Source organism: Populus euphratica, unplaced genomic scaffold (genome assembly GCF_000495115.2).
Source record: "Populus euphratica unplaced genomic scaffold, PopEup_1.0 scaffold68.1, whole genome shotgun sequence".
Lineage (NCBI taxonomy): Eukaryota > Viridiplantae > Streptophyta > Magnoliopsida > Malpighiales > Salicaceae > Populus > Populus euphratica.
Window position 1 is genome coordinate 47,165 of NW_011499901.1, and position 15,100 is coordinate 62,264.

General features: G+C 35.9%; 3 protein-coding genes across 4 annotated transcripts; 2 read left to right on the forward strand and 1 right to left on the reverse strand.

The window, feature by feature from the left end:
• Positions 1 to 1,185: 1,185 nt before the first annotated feature.
• On the forward strand, positions 1,186 to 4,038 carry LOC105132765 (Nucleotide-sugar transporter family protein). The gene is made up of 5 exons (XM_011036436.1): positions 1,186 to 1,742; positions 1,859 to 2,043; positions 2,240 to 2,440; positions 3,082 to 3,243; positions 3,368 to 4,038. Exons 1-5 carry the CDS (start codon positions 1,613 to 1,615, stop codon positions 3,725 to 3,727), a joined length of 1,038 nt encoding a protein of 345 aa, XP_011034738.1. The 5' UTR covers positions 1,186 to 1,612; the 3' UTR covers positions 3,728 to 4,038.
• Positions 4,039 to 8,747: 4,709 nt separating this feature from the next.
• On the reverse strand, positions 8,748 to 9,630 carry LOC105132767 (SAUR-like auxin-responsive protein family). The gene is made up of 2 exons (XM_011036437.1): positions 9,593 to 9,630; positions 8,748 to 9,514 (listed from the first exon to the last, which is right to left on the reverse strand). Exon 2 carries the CDS (start codon positions 9,335 to 9,337, stop codon positions 8,915 to 8,917), a length of 423 nt encoding a protein of 140 aa, XP_011034739.1. The 5' UTR covers positions 9,338 to 9,514; positions 9,593 to 9,630; the 3' UTR covers positions 8,748 to 8,914.
• A 650-nt stretch (positions 9,631 to 10,280) lies between these two features.
• On the forward strand, positions 10,281 to 14,096 carry LOC105132768 (neurofilament light protein). Of its 2 annotated transcripts, XM_011036439.1 has the most exons (4): positions 10,281 to 10,375; positions 10,499 to 11,425; positions 11,581 to 12,267; positions 13,066 to 14,096. In XM_011036439.1, exons 2-4 carry the CDS (start codon positions 10,502 to 10,504, stop codon positions 13,648 to 13,650), a joined length of 2,196 nt encoding a protein of 731 aa, XP_011034741.1. In that variant the 5' UTR covers positions 10,281 to 10,375; positions 10,499 to 10,501; the 3' UTR covers positions 13,651 to 14,096. The 2 variants fall into 2 exon arrangements, with proteins under 2 accessions (XP_011034741.1, XP_011034740.1); XM_011036438.1 differs by lacking the exon at positions 10,281 to 10,375 and having other exon boundaries at positions 10,397 to 11,425.
• Positions 14,097 to 15,100: the final 1,004 nt, after the last annotated feature.

A 15,100-nucleotide genomic window follows, 5' to 3' on the forward strand; every position in this document is an offset into this window, starting at 1 on the left:
TGGCATTTTAGCAAGGATGGGAGGTTTAACGTTAAATTAGCATACCGCGTGGCAATGGAAATTTGTGGTCCAGATTTGGGTGAAGCTGTTCAAGGAGCATGAAGAAGAATTTGAATTCTTTGTGTACCTCCAAAGATTAAATATTTGCATGGAGGGTTTGTCATAATTGTCTCCCTACAAGATCAGCAAAAAGGGGTAGAGGTCCATGATGTTTTTTTTTTTGTTTTGTTGCAATGCGATAGGTTAATCAAAAGAACATTTGTATATGAAATGTCCTTTCTCCTTGCAGTGCTAGCAGGAACTTGGTCTTAATATTCATAATAATGTATGTAGTTCTGTCAATGGTTTAGCAATCATATTGTGGGGCTTGATGATGATCAATTCGCTACAGAGGAGGTTACAATGTGGTTCCTTTTGAACCAGCGGAATTCAAGAATATGGAAGCAATGCTGGAGTGCAATCTGTGGTACAGCAGGGAGCGTGGAAGTGTGTGAGGCAGATTGTTCAACACTCAGTTAATGTGCAAGGGCAAAGTCAGAAATGGGATAAAGCTCCTGTAGGATTTATGAAATGTAACATTGATGCAGACATTCTTGATCAAGGCGTTGCCATGGGTGCTGGTTTTGTGATCAGGAATAATGAGGGAGCTGTGGTTTATTGTGGGTGCTGGAAGATTAGAGGGTCTTTTTCACCAAACTGAGGCATTGTGTCTAAAGAATGTGCTGCAGTTCATGATTTCTCAGGGGCTGTCAAATGCTCTTATTGAGTCAGATGCAAAAATTGTTAATAAATGATATTGGTATTAACGATTTTGAGATGGGTATGATGTTTGAATATTGCAGAGGCTTAATTAATCATGGGAATAATTTTGATTTGTATCATGTAAGAAGAACTGCTAGTGCTAGAGCCAGTGCTCCATTGTCTATTAAAAAAAGAAAAAAAATGCAGAAGGTGTTCCCAGTTTTGTATACTCGAATCAAAACCCTGCGTATATGTGTAATGATCTTGCGCATGCCGTTTAATGAAAGTTAATTTCTTTTTTTAAAAAAAAAAAAAAAAGGGGGGGGGAAGCTAACCGAAGCTATGGACCGATCTAGCTTGGAAATAACGATACTATACCACTACGTACAGATAATAAATAATAGTTAATGGTTTAATTAAATAAGAGTTAAAGATTTAGTTAAATAAGAGCGAGAGAGGAAGCGTCGACTGGGGATGGTGACTTTCTGAGTGCGTGAAGGTGAAAAAACTGAAGAAAACCATTACTTGTTTGCTTTCTCCAACACCGCATCTAAAACGGACACATAACGCACCCAGCCTGCCTGCCTCTCCCTCCCTCCCTTAATATTATTGAACTGAGTCAATGCTAGATCTCCTCCCCTCCTACTAATTGCATAGTCCATTCTCTATTGGCGGTTGTTAAATTCCTCTTCTTGACTATTCAAAAGCGAAATCGCCTCGTCTTTTTCTCTGCTGTTTCCTTTATTTGGTCTCTCCATCCTCTCCTCTCCTTTCCTCTCCTCTCCTCTCCTGTTATTCTCGTTTTGAGAATTGGGAGATCTGTTTATTAGAATTTCAAATTCTCGAAATTAATTGAGAAAAAGATAAAATAATGGAGAGCGAGAACAAGAAGTCGGCCGTGTCGGATGTGGGAGCCTGGGCAATGAACATCATCAGCTCAGTCGGTATTATCATGGCCAATAAGCAGCTCATGTCTGCCAACGGTTATGCTTTCGGCTTTGGTATTATTATAATTATCTCTATCTCTAGATCTCATCATTCAATATTATAGTGATAATCAACAATTGATTGGATTTATCTGTTGAATCAATAAGTAATCGTTTTCTTTGCATTGCAGCCACAACCCTAACGGGCTTCCACTTTACTGTAACGGCTCTTGTCGGCCTCGTTTCAAATGCTACTGGTCTCTCTGTATCAAAGCACGTCCCTATGTGGGAGCTCCTCTGGTTCTCCGTTGTTGCCAATGTCTCCATCACTGGCATGAACTTGAGTCTCATGCTTAACTCTGTCGGATTCTACCAAGTATGTTACTTAATTAATTGGATTTTATTGTTATTGTTATTCTTAACCCAACAACTAATCAGATCTGCTTGATTTTTTGCATTTATCTTTTTATTTAACACTCTAGAGCCTCGTATATTCACACATCTACCATTACTAGTATATTTATCTTTTTTCACCATTGCTAAATTAATCAATTAATTGGTGCATGGTTCAGATTTCTAAGCTCAGCATGATCCCAGTGGTTTGCATAATGGAGTGGATCCTTCACAGTAAACAATACTCCAAGGAAGTCAAGCTATCTGTTCTTGTTGTGGTCATAGGTGTTGGTGTTTGCACTGTCACTGATGTCAAAGTTAATGCCAAAGGTTTTATATGCGCCTGTTTAGCTGTTTTGTCCACCTCTTTGCAACAGATTGTGAGTATTTTTTTAGCATTCCCTTCGCTTTATTATTAAATACCTTGATTCCTTTTTCCCTATAACTCCCATCCTGTTCTTCATGCACTCTCATTTAAAAGCACAAATTCATGACATTTGAACTTCGATATTTTTTAGATCATGTAAATGATTTTGATTTAGCCTACAACTAGATGCTTCTTGTGGGAAATGAATTCCTGGAATGCACTAGCGTGTGAGATAGAGGTCAAGGATTCTCATGATTAGTAAATAGGGAATCAAAACCTTTTAATTTGTAGATATGTTTAACGAATTGGCTTCGGTTATGATAAAGTGAGAGAGAGGAGCAGGCACATTCTCATGAACAAATAAGCATGGGTTGTCTCTAATGCACTGTGGGCTAACAGGAAGAGCTTCAACAAGGGTGGAAAAATCTTTTTGCTTAAGGTTCTGAAAGAAAATATGCACGATGTGCAAGAGTCATAGCCTTCTATATTAACTGTTTTCGAGCCATGATACTGAGTGTACTGACACTGAATGAAGGTGTGGAATGTAGTATGATCAGCACGATATCAAAGCACATTGTCCCAAAATGCAGTGTTACATCTTGATAATGTTTGTGGAACAAATTTTCATTCATTTCATTTTTCTTTGCGGTACAGACTATCGGTTCCTTGCAGAAGAAGTACTCAATTGGATCTTTTGAGCTGCTGAGCAGGACCGCACCAATTCAAGCCATCTCCCTCCTTATTCTTGGTCCATTCATTGATTACTACCTTAATGGAAAATTCATCACAAACTATAAGTTATCTTCTGGTGCCATTGTAAGCTCATTCTTTATTCCATCCCTATTCTAGCCAATGGATTTCTTTGTGTTTCACAGCATCATGTGTACTCTGGAACCCTTGCCTACTTTTTTAAGCTAATAAGCAGTTTGAATTTTTGCAGTTGTTTATAATTCTTTCATGCTCCCTAGCTGTGTTCTGCAATGTGAGCCAGTACCTCTGCATTGGAAGATTCTCAGCTACATCCTTCCAGGTTTTAGGTCACATGAAAACAATCTGCGTTCTCACACTGGGGTGGCTCCTTTTTGACTCTGAGTTGACTTTCAAGAACATTATGGGGATGTTTATTGCAGTTCTTGGTATGGTTGTTTATAGTTGGGCAGTGGAGGCTGAAAAGAGGTCGAATGCCAAGACTACATCATATACAAAGAACAGTTTGACAGAAGAGGAAATCAGACTTCTGAAGGAGGGAGTGGAAAGCATGCCTCTGAAGGATGTGGAACTTGCAGAGTCCAAGGAGTAGGCCTGCTTGCAATTGGCTGGGAATATAGGTATTTTTATTTCTTTCACTTCAGCATGGTTGGCATCTTTGCCTCATTTATGGCATTGCAAGACCGGTCTCCGTCGGCTGACCATCCTCAACACATAATCTTAGAAATTGTGTTCTATCTCTGTAAACCATATGTTCTTTTATTAATCATTGCTTTTCATTTAAATTATTTTTTTGTATGTGGAAAGAGATTAGCAGTGGAACCAAGATGTGATGAACTGTAAACCATATATATTAGTAAAAGAGCTCTTGGTAAGCAATAGAATTATGTCTTCCGATATAAACCATATATGTTTTTGCCGGATGTGGTGTCTGGTTGTTCTTTGCCACAGCTTGAACGAAAGATTGCGACGTAGAAAGTAAAAATATCGTGTCAAACTTGCGTGGATGTATTTAACTATTTGGAGCTCAATCCAGATATTTCATTATCACGTATTACCATTAATGGAGGCGATGTTTTTGTCCTTTCCTTCCCATCCTAAACAACATTTGGATGGATGGAGTTCCAAAATCCCTGTACTGTGACCAATATTCATTAGCATCCTTGTTGCGTTGCTAGAGTGCTCAGGAATGCATGGATCTGCAACCAAATCCATGGTCATGATTCTCATGAAGTGGTTTGACTCCGACGTCGGTTATCTTCTTTGCTTTGTATGTTTGTTTCTTTGCGGTGCGGCATCGTAAATTCTTCTGGTACTTTTTGCTGGATTGTATTCTCAGGCGCAGCAACTACTTTCCGTTGGTTTGCGAGTGAAAGTGTAGGATACTCAAAGTGCACAGAAGTGAAGTCCTGAAATGTTTTGTGAAACTATGATCATTATTCAATAAGTCACCTTAAAAATAAAAGACGGTTTTGGTATGGCTTCTGCTTTGCGTCTTCCGGTCATGTTTCGTGCGGCACGCTTCTCTGTTCTAGTATCGGTACACGGGTCATACACTCATGTGCACATGTATGTATCTATCTTGCCTATGTGCACGATGGATAAGCATGTGATGGTAATGGATGATACATCAGCTTTAAGGAATGAAATTGCATGATCATAGCTGGCACGAAGTCCGGGGCCTCGTGGCATGGTTCCTGCATTCGTGGGAAATCATGTGAAAAGGGTTTCCCTTGTTGCTTTCGCTGATGGTACAATGTAGTGTTGTGCAATCAAACTGTGATTGATTAGTATTTTAGTATATAAAAATAAATACAAAAGTATTTATTGAAGGGATAGAAATAAAAATATAAAATAAAGGATATAAATGCGTGTTAAAGGGATGAAGATGAAAACAGTATTCTTTTAAAACAAAAGGTAAACGCATCTTTTATGATTTATAGTGCCCCTAGACGCACCTTCTTATTCTTTGGAGTGGTGTTTTTATGATTTTACCCCTACGAGAAAAAATAAATATGCTTGCAATTGGGGGACAACTGTCTTTTCCAAAAATAATGTATTAGTCATTTCAAAATTGATTAGAGGTAATTTGACGTGGAAATCTTTTTTTAGTATAGTTAAATAATTATTTTATTTTTAAAAATAAAAAAATATTACATGGTTAAGTTACAATCATATCTCGTATTAGAAAAACAAAATGAACATGCAAGGTGAGCTTCTACATCTTTCCCCTTAAAAAACAATGAAATTTCAAAATTACCCTTAGAATCCAACAAAAAATAAAGGTTAGTCTAAAGGTATCTTAGTCTTTTAATTTTGGTTTTATGTGTTATTTTTTAGTCCGGTTAAGAGTTATTTGATAATTTTATATTATTAAATATTATTAAAAAAAAAAGTTTGACATGTAATGGTCTTCGTATCAATCAGGTAGCGTGTGTGGTTCCTTCTAATTATCAAAAACCTACTTTCATGATAATACTAGAAGTGATGAGATATCCTCTTTCTAGTGAAGTGGCATGAGTTAATGTCAAAGATTTGGTTCGTCTATGGTGACTTTTTTTCTCTCTCTGATTTTTTCTCTTTTTTATTCTCTATAAAATCATGCTTGGCCTTCAAGAAAATAATGATATCCTTTTATTTATTTAATCGATTTTGGCCTTTCTTTTAATCATTGTTTTTTTGGTTTTTTATGTTTTTTAAAAAAATCAATTTTATCCCTGAGTATTTTATTCAATTTAATTTTTTAATCTAATTGGGTCTATCTATTTTTCATTGCTCTATTTATGTATTTTATACTTTTCTTGATTTTTAATTTTTTGAAATTTTATGTCTTTCAATTTTAGTGCATTTATTTTCTTAATTCATTTTTTATTCTTATTTTGTTTATTGCTATATTCTTTCTATTTTTTTATTTTTTTTTATTTTATCCCTAAACATTTAACTTCATTTGATTTTATGTTCAATTTTGATTCTCATTCTTTCAATTACTTTTTTTTATATATATATTTTTAGTTTTTTTTTAGTTTTTCAATTTATCCTCTGATTATTTTCTTTTATTTTGTTTTTATACCATATTTGGTCTATATTGTTTTGATTTTTAATTGTTTTATGGTTTAATATTTTAATATTTTATATTTTTATTATTACCTTCCAGGAGGGTAATCTTTTATTGAATTTTTGTTTGAATTTATAATTTGATATTTTATTATTAAGCCTCTATCATTTGTTGTTCCATTTTTATTTTTGTTGTTTGATCGCGATCTCATATATCGGTTAATAGATTAATCAAGTTAATTATGATTGGCTCGGATTTTTTTCCTCTGTTTTTTAACAATTCCATTCCTTGATGTTAAATTATTGGCATTTGAACTATGTGATTTTTTTATATTTTTTTTATTAGGTTATCTTGAGTGCGAATTAGCCAAGTTAACCTAAATTGACTTGCATTTTCTTATTCGGTTCTTTTTATTTGACTTTGGTCTTTCTTGCTAGGTGCTTTTTGTGGAAGTTTTTTTTTTTAAATGCATGTCTCATGTCGCAAGTGGTGGGTTGGTCGAGTTAACCCTGGTGGACTCAATTTTTTTCTCATTTTTTTAATGACTTTTTTTAATTTAAATGTTTTGCATTAAATTATTTAACCTTGAACTTTGTTATTTTTTTGCATCTCTTATTATTTTGTTATTTCAAAAACAGGTTGGTCAACCTAACTTGAGTCAATTTGAATTTTCTTCTTAATATTTTTTTTATTTAACTTCAGTCTTTTTTGTTAAGTCCTTCTTTAGTGATTCTATTTTATTTTTTTATCTCAATCTCACGTGACAAGTTAGTCGAGTTAACCCAAGTTAACTTAAATGTCATTTTTCTTTATTTTTTATGAGTTTTTTTTTTCAATTTTATCTTGTTACATTAAATCACTTGCCCTTGAGCTTTATCATTTTTTTTATTTTTATTTTTTTGTTATTCTGAGAGCAAGTTGGTAAAATTTATCTGGTTTAACTCAGTTTTTTTTATGTTTTTGTATTGAACTTTGATTTTTTTGCCAAGTCCTAGTTTTGAAATTCCTTTTTTTTATCCTAGTCTTATATTAAGGGTTATGAGTTTGTCAAGTGAGCCCGAGTTGACTTGGGTTTTCATGTTTAAAGTTATATTTTTATTTTTGTTTTTGTTTTCATATTTGAAATTATATTATTAGGTCTTTAACTTTACAAATTTTTTTTCGCTTTTCTTTCTGCAGGTTGTTTTAATCTCAAATCTCGAGTTGTATTTTAGTAAATTTAACCTAATTTATATTGGATTATGATCATCTGGATATTATCTTTTTAGCAATGAAAAAATTTGGCCCGACCAACAACATAGTGCAAACCATCTATTTAGTTACCTAAAAAACTAATCCCCCTAGCAATATTATTGTGCCCCATAAAACATATTATTATTCATTATAATAGTGTAATTACTATTTTTCCCTTAGTCATTTTATTGTTTGCTCTTGCTTGAGGTAAAGAGATCTTTTCACCATGATATAAATGTCTTTCAAGAATTGTGCGATATTATTTTGGTATTTGAGCTTTTTATGCACAATAAAATTACTAATGCAACATTTGAATAAAATAATTCAATTCCTTCTACCTAAGTGTTTTCACTATCAATAATCATTTAACTCTTGAACAATCCTTTCTGAAAAAAAGAATGTGTATATAATAAACTTGCTGGAATTACCTAGGAAAAACAAAAATGTTATCGATGTTGCGGAGTTTAGCCTTTAAATTAATTTCAACCAAATGATGATGGGGATCTACTTTAACTCATTTATCGGTCATACATATAGCATTTGAATAAAAATACTATATTATGCTCGTTATATATTGCAAATCAATTACCAGCACAGAAAAAAGTAAGAGGGTGGTTGTTTGTTGCAAGAAAAAAAATCATAACAAATAATGAGAAAAGGAGGAGGGGAGAGAATGATCGATCGTCAGGTCATAAATTAAATATTATCAATAACGTCATAACCAACATAATTATTCTATTAATAACCTTGTCAGTTAAAATATCACGTTACTGTACTATTTGACTTTTATGAATCTCATTGTAGTACTTTCTGTAATTCTCTTGGTATATATAGGAGAACATTTTTTCATCAATATATTTACAAAATGTATTTTACCATCAAGTTAATTTTATCAGTAATGTCATCTGTAGAAGTTATGTGTCATCGCTATTATTTTTTTTCATTTCTTATTTTTTTCATTATAATTTTTTTGATTTATACCGATAAAATTTGTTTATTAGTGCTTGTTGATGGATACAGGAAAGGAAAATTATGCCGGTGAAGGACATCATAATATGCTTTGATATTTCTGTTTATATTTGATAATTTTCTGATAATAAATGTAGTGATAAATTAACTAAATAGGAAAATACCACTGCACAACCATGTTGCATGCTGCCAATTATATAGATTCATATTTGTAAATGTAAAAAAAGGCTAATAATTTACATATATAAATCCATAATTAGAAAGAAATTGGATCATATATATATGATTTCCCTTTTAGGTTAATCATGAAATGTTTGATAAATTAATTAAGTACTTCGCTATCTAATTAATTTCTAAATTAAAAGGGATATGTATGTATGAAGCAGACCTACAATGAAAATAGAAGGCCCTAAAACTCACGGGCCGGCTTCGCCCGTCTAGAGAAGAAAATACATGTAAATTAAAAGAATGGGAAAATGAAAGAATTATATTATCGATATATATTTATAAATGTACCGATCATCAATGAGAATATTGGCAAGGTGGGATATTTAGAAGCGGAGGAGGAGGAGGATAGTTGTGGTGGGCGGCGCTGGAGTGGAAGTTGGAAATGAGATCAGGAAGTTGCATGTAATGTGCTGTGGGATTACCAGTCTTGAGAAGGTGAAGAAGGTATTGGAAGAGATGGATCTCGCAGGCTATCCTTAAAGCCCCATCGTAAGCGTAACCATGCTCCTGTTCAGATAGACGAAGCAGGTCTTCAAATAGAGGATGGTTTAAGAAATGGGCTTCCATCTCAAACCTGCACAGAACATTGTCTTTCCCAACGCACACTCGAACGTGGCCCTCGGGTGGGGGTAGTGCCAGCTGATCTTCAGCTGAGTCGTCTGCGGAAGGGAACCCTTTTGCTCCGCAGCACCATAGCTTTCTAACGATTCCACTCATTATAAGTAATCTTAATCAATCTTGCTTGATTCGATGACTGAAAATTGATTGCTTGCTTGCCCTTAATTTCTTGCTGAATCCTTCGATCCTATGCTGTACACTACACTTTGATTGATGGAGAAGAAATCGACGACAGTTGAAAGGAACCCAAGGAGATGATGGCAATTTATAGACGACCTGGCAAATTGAAGGCCAATCATGAGTGCATGGTCAATATCATAATATAATATAATATAATAAACAAATTTAACACACATGGTATTCAGCCAGCTGAGGTGATCTGGTAATTAATTAGCCTCGGTGTGAAACTGGAAAAGGGGACCTCAACCCAGCCCATATAATGTGCAATTGCGCATGTATTAATTAATTTGTTTAGTGCGTACGTAAACAGAAAGGAAGTGAAGTCCAGCTAGGAACCGCGTAATGCATAAGGCATGGCATGCTTTAATTAATTTGAAAGTGCAATGATTGTTATTTATAGTTTTTTTTCCCTCTTAAGAAAAGCATTTCTTCCGTATTCCATTCGTAGCGGTTCATGAATACATTGACTCTCTGTTGGGTCACCCGGTAAAATAAGAAAAAACGACGAAAAAAACATAAATTATAAGACCACCTCCACTGCTCCGCCGGAGACACATATCAGTCCCATGTACTTTTTTTATTTTATGAATGCCGTGTGTCCAAGTCAAACCCCCTACAATTTATCGTTTGAATGCCTTGTCGATCATCATTCGGTTTTTCATCCAGATCAGGCCATTGCACATGGAAGCCTTTTAATCAAGCAAGGGCCAGGTCCAGAAGGGCCCATTCATAACGTTACATTTTAGGAGGAAATGAGCCCTTAGAACACTGCACGAGAGAGGGCCGAGCCCACATCTTAGAGCGAATAATAAGAAAGAGATAAGCAGGAAACGCACGGCCCAAACACATATCGGTAAAGGAGAGGAGAGGAGAGGAGAGGAGAGTAGTGTGGACTGTGAAGAGAAGACTGGGTTAAGAAAGAGGAAAGGAATTCTGAATAGTTTTGGGGAAGTAAAGGCGATGATGATGGAGGAGGAGAGAGGAGAGGAGAGGAGAGGAGAGGAGAGTAGTGTGGACTGTGAAGAGAAGACTGGGTTAAGAAAGAGGAAAGGAATTCTGAATAGTTTTGGGGAAGTAAAGGCGATGATGATGGAGGAGGAGGATGGCATGGATTCTCTGTTTGAGGGAATGGTGTTGTTTACACCTCATCAATTCACTGATGAACAACTTCATCACCAACTTGTTGAAGATCCTCTTAAGCGTCCTGAAGAATCTCAATCTGATGATACAGTTAATAATAATGGCAACAATACTTTAGCAGAAGCAGGAGCAGGAGCAGAAGAAGCATCTCATCATCAACTGTTGTCAGAGCCCCTCGATGAGAACCTTTTCTCTTCCCTCCAAACCCTAACCCAGTCCCAATCCGATCCAATTTCCCCTTCTCCCACTACTGATCCAACTACTCAGATTTCTTCTACTTCTAGAAAGAAAAGGAGAGCTTCCTTCAGGATCGGCTATGCCAGAGATCGCACCTATCCTCCCGATCTCAACAACCACAATGATGATGATGGCCATGATGCTGATAAGAATGAAGACGATGCCTCTCAATCCCCATCATCTTTTGTCGCCAATCCTATTGATACTTCCCTATCAGATTCACAATTCAAAAATAAGAATGATGAAACCTTGTCCCAATTTGATCACCTTAAGTCCCAGATTTCTGAGAAGCTAGACGCTGCTCGGCTCTTGATTGCCTCTGTCTCTTCCGCCCGCAAGGATTCCATCTCAAGGAGAAGAAAAGCTGCTGAGGATCTCAATTTAGCATCTGCCAATCACGCCCACTTAGAACACCAGTTGGAGGTTGCTTGTGAGGCCGAAGATTTCGAGACCGCAGAAAGGATTAGCGACAGCCTTGCTGCTGCTGAGAAGGAGAAACAAACTCTCCTCCTTGCTCTCAAAGACGCTGAAGCTCACTGTGATACCATCGACTCTCAGATGTACCATGCTCTTGACTCCCAGATTGCTGCTGAGCAAGAATGCGCTTCTCTTCTTCAACATTTCGCTAAGGTCACTACCCCATTACTGTTACTTTAAAAAAAGACTATTTCTTTTTATCCATTCCATTCTATGTAAATGTAAAACTCCTAATAGAACTGCCTTAAGGAAATCATCATCACTGCCCCTGCATATAATGCCTAAATCATCCCTTCCTTTTCTCCTAGGATGCAGAAAATAATGCAGATTTAGTCTTGAAGAATGCACAGATACTTTCTTCAAAAGAAATTGATGATTGGTTTTCATCCTCCCAAGTCTTGGAGGCCAAGAAAATCGAATTAGATATTGAGTCACATTTCATAAATGAAGCACGCTCGCGGGTCAGTGATTCCATCCAGCATTCAGTTGAGGACGATAGGAATGAGAAAGAAATTCTCTGTAAGAAAAAGGACGTGCTCACTAAGGAACTCGACCATCTTCTCGATTTAGTCAAACAGAAGGAAATGGAGATAGATGAAAATGATACTAGAATTAAAGCAGTTGATGAGAGGATTGCTGCTGTGGTCTCTGATTTCAAGGAGATTCAGTCAAGCATTAATGCAAAGTTTGATGACTTGCAATCACGCCTTTCTCAGATGCATCTGCAGAGTGTAGCATTATCGACAAAAAGAAAGGAAATTGATAGGTTCCTAACTGAAGAGGAAGAACGTGGGGCTAAGCTAAGGGAATTAGTCAAGGTTTCAGAAGATGAAGCAAAAGTCTACCAAGAAGTTGTTGTGCTGAGAAAAAGTCTCAAGTCGTCCATTTTGAAATCCAGGGAAGAAAAGTTGAGGCTGGCAAAGACCGAGGAGGAGCTTACCTTGGATGTACAGAAGCTCCAACAGGAAGTTTCTGCTGCAAGAGGTTCCCTGCAGGTGGGTTTTACTTTGCAAATATTTCATGTGTTTTTGTTTCTTTCATCCAAAAACACATGCAAACAAGTAGATCTCTTTATTTATTTATTTATTTTGTAAAGGTTTTAAATTTCTGTGCAAGCATGTCTATCTTGCAAAAGATAAATCTTGGGCTTTTCTACTCGAGCAACCTGTGACAATCTAGTCTTTCCATATTCATGCATTATTTTTTGTAAATTGAATATGACTAAGTTGTTGAAATATTACAGAAGGTCCCTCTAATAGTCTTGCATGGTTTATCAAGTATAATATAGTTGGTTAGAATAAAGATTCTCTTTCTAAAGTGACTTCTTTACTCTGGAAAAACTATACCAAGATTGTTTAGTTCATGAATCTATCCTGGGGAGCCAAACAAAAAATAATCTTCAGAATCATTTTAGCTGATGGGAAAAGTTTGGAATTTGTAGGTGTTTACTTGGGTTTAGAGTTGTCTAAGTTAGTATGTTCATGTATCAGAAGAGTGCATGAGCTATGGATCCATACAAAAAGTTATATTGATGTGTCTAACTCTAGTTTTTCTAAGTAGAAGAGGTTGTCCACATGTATAGATTCCACCTGGCCGGCACTTCATTGCACTTCATTGTTAGTCTTTTCAATTACATTCTTGAAAACTTCAGCCAGAGGAAGTATTTTTCCATGATCAGATGTTGACATGGCCAAGCCGATCATTTGCCAATTAAGTTAACTCTATGTTTCAAAATTTTCACTGAAACCATATCATTTATTATAACTCCCCCTCTCTTTCTGTGCTATTTGTAGGAGCTATCGTCAACTAAGTCCAGCATCCAGCAAAATATATCATCCTTAAAGCAGAGAAGTCTATTCATTGATAAAAGAGTCCCAGAGCTGGAGGCAGAAAAGAAAGTTGCTGCTGCTGCGAGAAACTTCAAGGAAGCTGCACGAATAGCTGCTGAGGCGAAGTCATTGGGTGTTGAAAAGGATAGTTTGGAGATTGACTTGCAAAAGGCCACTTCAGAGCTGAAGAAGCTTGAGGAAGATATTAAAGATACTGTTGACAGATTGCAAACTACTGAGGGACTGATATTATCCAAGGAAAAGGAGGTTGCAATGGCTAGATTCCAGAGGTTGCTTTTAATTTCTGGTGCTGCCACAGCAGAAAGATTTGCTGCTTTAGAGCTGGGTGACACTAAAGAAGCTAACCTCCTACTTGCGGAGGCTGAGGCAGCAAATGATGAAGCAAAAAAACTTCAACCAACATACAATTTTAAAGCAGAAGAATTTTTAATACCTAAACAGTTCATCCCTGTGGAGCTTGTATCCAATCTTGGAAGGAAGCAGTTAGCAGAACTGGCAGCTTCCGCTCATTTTCCAGCATCACAATGACTAGAAGCAGAGTGAAATTGATTTGAAGATGACCAAACCAAGAACTATTGGAGAACCAATAGCATCCAAATCATGTGATTTCGAAACAGTTTCAGAAATTGCATTGCAAGGGACTTCTGTGATTTTGATCATAATGTTGATATTTTCTTTAGAATTTTCCTGAGCCATGGACGACAAACATCAATTACAGTTTTGGTGATCAAAAGTTTGGCAGCAAGATCCATCCTATTCTTTGACATCTAGCCATGTGAGGACTTGTCAACTTTGGTAAGCCATAAATACAGAGCCTTATGTTGAATTATATTTTATAGCTCTTTGTAATTATCTTTTTGTCTTGTGTCCTTTGATATATGTTTTCGAAACAGAATCATTTCCTATGCGATTGACTTTCATGTTGTTGAGAATATTTTACAAGGTTGGTTCTATTTAAGATCGCACTTCTATCCTGTTTTTTTATGTCAACTACATACTATAATCACTTAATCTGACTACAAAACCAGTAAGTTTCATGTTTCCAGAGAAGGTTGTGAATCAACCAAGGGAGGAAACAAACTTCACCATGCAAAGTGTTAGAATTTATGTATGTGCTATTATAAAGTTGTGTTTGAACGAAAGCTGTAGGCTAGACATTTTGTTAATTTGGGGTGGTTTGACCATAGCTTACATATCAGATACATGTTAAAATTGAGGTCGATTCTATGATATGGGTTGGATTTGTCTTGCTGGGGGCTGATACTGCCTTGAAACTTAGTGCCTTTGATTTGAGCATTGCTTTGAAAGTTCCAATGGATCAATTGACTGTATGCCTAATGCAGTAAGAGTAACAAATTTGTCTGATTTATAAGGCCCGTGGAAGCATTGATTTGTATTGTGTAATCTGCACGCTTAATTCTTAGTTGATTCCAAAGGTAAGGCTTCACAAAACATGACTCCAGCTTTAAATGCCTATGTATGAAACACACGTGCACGCATGTACACACTTCTGAAAAATTAAAACAGCGTCAGGGGTTAGTTTAAAATAACCATGCGTGGGCTATGCATGTCATACATATTCTGCAAAGGAAATTTTTGTTTGTTTTGAAGTTAAAATTTAGAAATACTCTGCTAGTGAACTCAAAAAAGCCTGATTGTAACTGCATCAGCATGTGGAAATCACTGCATGAATGCTGAAAATAAGGAGATTGTCCTTTCATATTAGTCTGCTAGATCGTTGTATCTGATTCTTGTTTGAAGGGCTTGGTGTAAATTATTTTTGAATGATTCAAAAATTTTGTGCAACTAGTCTGAAGGTGAGGTTCTTTCATACCATAAAACATAGTTTGAAGATAAAAGCTGTTAGCGTAAACATAAAAGCAAGGACCTCCTTCCGCAAAAATATTCGTCAAGTAAATTGCAGCATGCACAGTCATGATATCGTTAGATTGGCTTTTAGATTGGAATAGGATGGTGT

Excerpts from the sequence above, each read along its gene's own strand:
- LOC105132765 (XM_011036436.1), top strand. The coding sequence starts at position 1,613 with ATGGAGAGCGAGAACAAGAAGTCGGCCGTGTCGGATGTGGGAGCCTGG. Across the intron at positions 1,743-1,858 it reads CGGTTATGCTTTCGGCTTTG|CCACAACCCTAACGGGCTTC; the intron begins GTATTATTATAA and ends TTTGCATTGCAG. Across the intron at positions 3,244-3,367 it reads AGTTATCTTCTGGTGCCATT|TTGTTTATAATTCTTTCATG; the intron begins GTAAGCTCATTC and ends GAATTTTTGCAG.
- LOC105132767 (XM_011036437.1), bottom strand. The coding sequence starts at position 9,337 with ATGAGTGGAATCGTTAGAAAGCTATGGTGCTGCGGAGCAAAAGGGTTC.
- LOC105132768 (XM_011036439.1), top strand. The coding sequence starts at position 10,502 with ATGATGATGGAGGAGGAGGATGGCATGGATTCTCTGTTTGAGGGAATG. Across the intron at positions 11,426-11,580 it reads TTCTTCAACATTTCGCTAAG|GATGCAGAAAATAATGCAGA; the intron begins GTCACTACCCCA and ends CTTTTCTCCTAG. Across the intron at positions 12,268-13,065 it reads CTGCAAGAGGTTCCCTGCAG|GAGCTATCGTCAACTAAGTC; the intron begins GTGGGTTTTACT and ends TGCTATTTGTAG.